The sequence below is a fragment of the Neopelma chrysocephalum genome, unplaced genomic scaffold (genome assembly GCF_003984885.1).
Source record: "Neopelma chrysocephalum unplaced genomic scaffold, ASM398488v2 Primary Assembly neopelma1_94856, whole genome shotgun sequence".
Classification (NCBI taxonomy): Eukaryota; Metazoa; Chordata; class Aves; order Passeriformes; family Pipridae; genus Neopelma; species Neopelma chrysocephalum.
In genome coordinates this window covers 1-1,938 of record NW_020923561.1, presented here as the reverse complement: position 1 = coordinate 1,938, position 1,938 = coordinate 1, and the positions used below count along the sequence as shown (strand labels likewise).

Genomic DNA, 1,938 nt, shown 5'->3' with positions numbered 1-1,938 from the left:
TGGCTTTGGGGGGCCCGGGCCGGGGGTTGCACCCCCACCACTGCCTTGTGTCCCCCCTGCCCCAGGTGGGAGCCCTGGGATGGTGGGGAGGGGACCCCCTGCAGCCCCCACAGGCAGCCCATTGCCCCCCCCTCGTTCTTGGTGTCCGGGGTGGTACCATGGCCAGGGTGATGCCATGGCCAGGGCAGTGCTATGACCAGGGTGATGCCGTGGCCGGGGTGGTGCCATGGCCAGTGCAGTGCTGTGGCTGGCACAGGGCAAGGGCAGCAGGATGCCACACACTTTGGGAAGCAGCGGGAACGGTTCTGGCGAGCTCAGGGAAGGGACACGCTCCGTGTCCGGCAGCGCCCGTGGAGCCAAACCCTGTTAATTAACCACGGCAAAGGTTAAACCACGGCCAGGGGTTAAATCACCACAGCGTGGCCCATCTGTCACCTGCTCGGGGGGGACACTTTGGGGTGGCACCTCGGGGTCGATGGTCTGAGCCTGGTGCAGAGGGGCCATCGGGGGGGACGGAGCTCGGAGCGCCGGGACGAGGCGGCGCTTGGGGCGGGTGCCCAGGGTGACTCCCGGGATCCCACAGGTGGAGGTGGAGGTGGAGAGCATGGACAAGGCCGGGAATTTCATCGGGTGGCTGCACATCGAGGGCGTGAACCTGTCGGTGGCTCTGGTGGAGCAGGCGCTGTCCCGCGTGCACTTCACGGCCGAGCGCAGCCCCTACTGCAAGGCCCTGCTGGCGGCTCAGGACGCGGCCAAGCAGAGGAAGGAGAAGGTGAGAGGGGGGCCAGGACACCCCCAGTGTGACGCCATCCCAAAGAGATGGCCCCATCCCGAAAGAGGGTATCCTCTTGTCAAGAGATCTCCACACCCGAGGGCTGTCCCCATCCCGAGAGGTGATGGCCTCGTGCCAAGGGATGTGCCCCGGTGCCAAGTGAGGTCCCCACCACAGCAGGTGTCCCCACACCAAGGGGTGGCCCCCCCCACGATGGGTGTCCACAGCCCAAGAGGGGTCCACGCCCTGAGGGATGGCCCCACCACAGGAATATCCCCACCCCAAGAGATGATGGCCCCACCTCAGGGAATGTCCCGACCCTAATGGATGGCCCTTCCCCAAGGGATGTCCCTGTGCCAAGAGATGAGGGACCCACCCCAAGAGATGTCCCACCCCAAGGGATGTCCCCAGCCCAAGGGATGTCCCACCCCAAGGGATGTCCCCACCCCAAGGGATGTCCCCCCCCACGTGTGCCCCCAGGTGTGGTCCCACTACGAGGAGACCCCGGTGGAGGAGGTGGTGCCGGTGCTGGAGGAGAAGGAGCGCACGGCCAACTACAAACCCGTGTTCGTCACCGAGATCACCGACGACCTCCACTTCTACGTGCAGGACGTGGAGACGGGTACGGGGGCAGGGGGGCCCTCCTGGGGACCATCAGCACCCAGGGGTGCTCCCCAGCCTGGCCGTGGGGGGGCTCAGTTGAGTGGGATGAGGATTCGTGGGTTTGGTGGTGGGATCACCCGCTGCCCCCCAGGGCCATCTTTGGGACCCAGGGTGGAGGTCCCTGCTCAGGACCCAGGATTGGGGTTCAGGTTTGGGACCTGGGATGGAGGCTCAGGGGCCACCTCTGGAACTGAGAGTGGGCGTCAGGTTTGGGTAGGGGTCCGGGTTTGGGATCTACTGTTGGGGTCCAGGATGGGACCAAAGGTTGAGGTCCATGGTTGGGACTTGGGGTTCAGGATCAGGGGCCACACTGGAGATCTGGGTTGAATTCCAAAGTTAGTGTCCGTGGTTGGACCTGGGGTTGAGGGTCAGGGTCTAGGGGACACATTTGGGACTCAGAGTTTGGGTCTGGGTTTGGGACGCAGGTTTGGGGTTCATGGTTGGGATCAGGTTGAGGTTCTGGGGTCACACTGGGGTTGGGCTCCAGGTTTGGGATCGGCTTC

At 64.9% G+C, this 1,938-nt stretch overlaps 1 protein-coding gene across 1 annotated transcript; it reads left to right on the top strand.

Annotated features, from left to right (window-relative positions):
* Window positions 1-522: 522 nt before the first annotated feature.
* Window positions 523-1,439, top strand: LOC113980629 (staphylococcal nuclease domain-containing protein 1-like; the record flags this gene model as incomplete). The annotated part of the gene is made up of 2 exons (XM_027707847.1): window positions 523-772; window positions 1,253-1,439. Coding segments are annotated over exons 1-2 (355 nt in total), but the record flags the coding sequence as incomplete, so codon positions are not given.
* Between the last annotated feature and the right edge of the window lie 499 nt (window positions 1,440-1,938).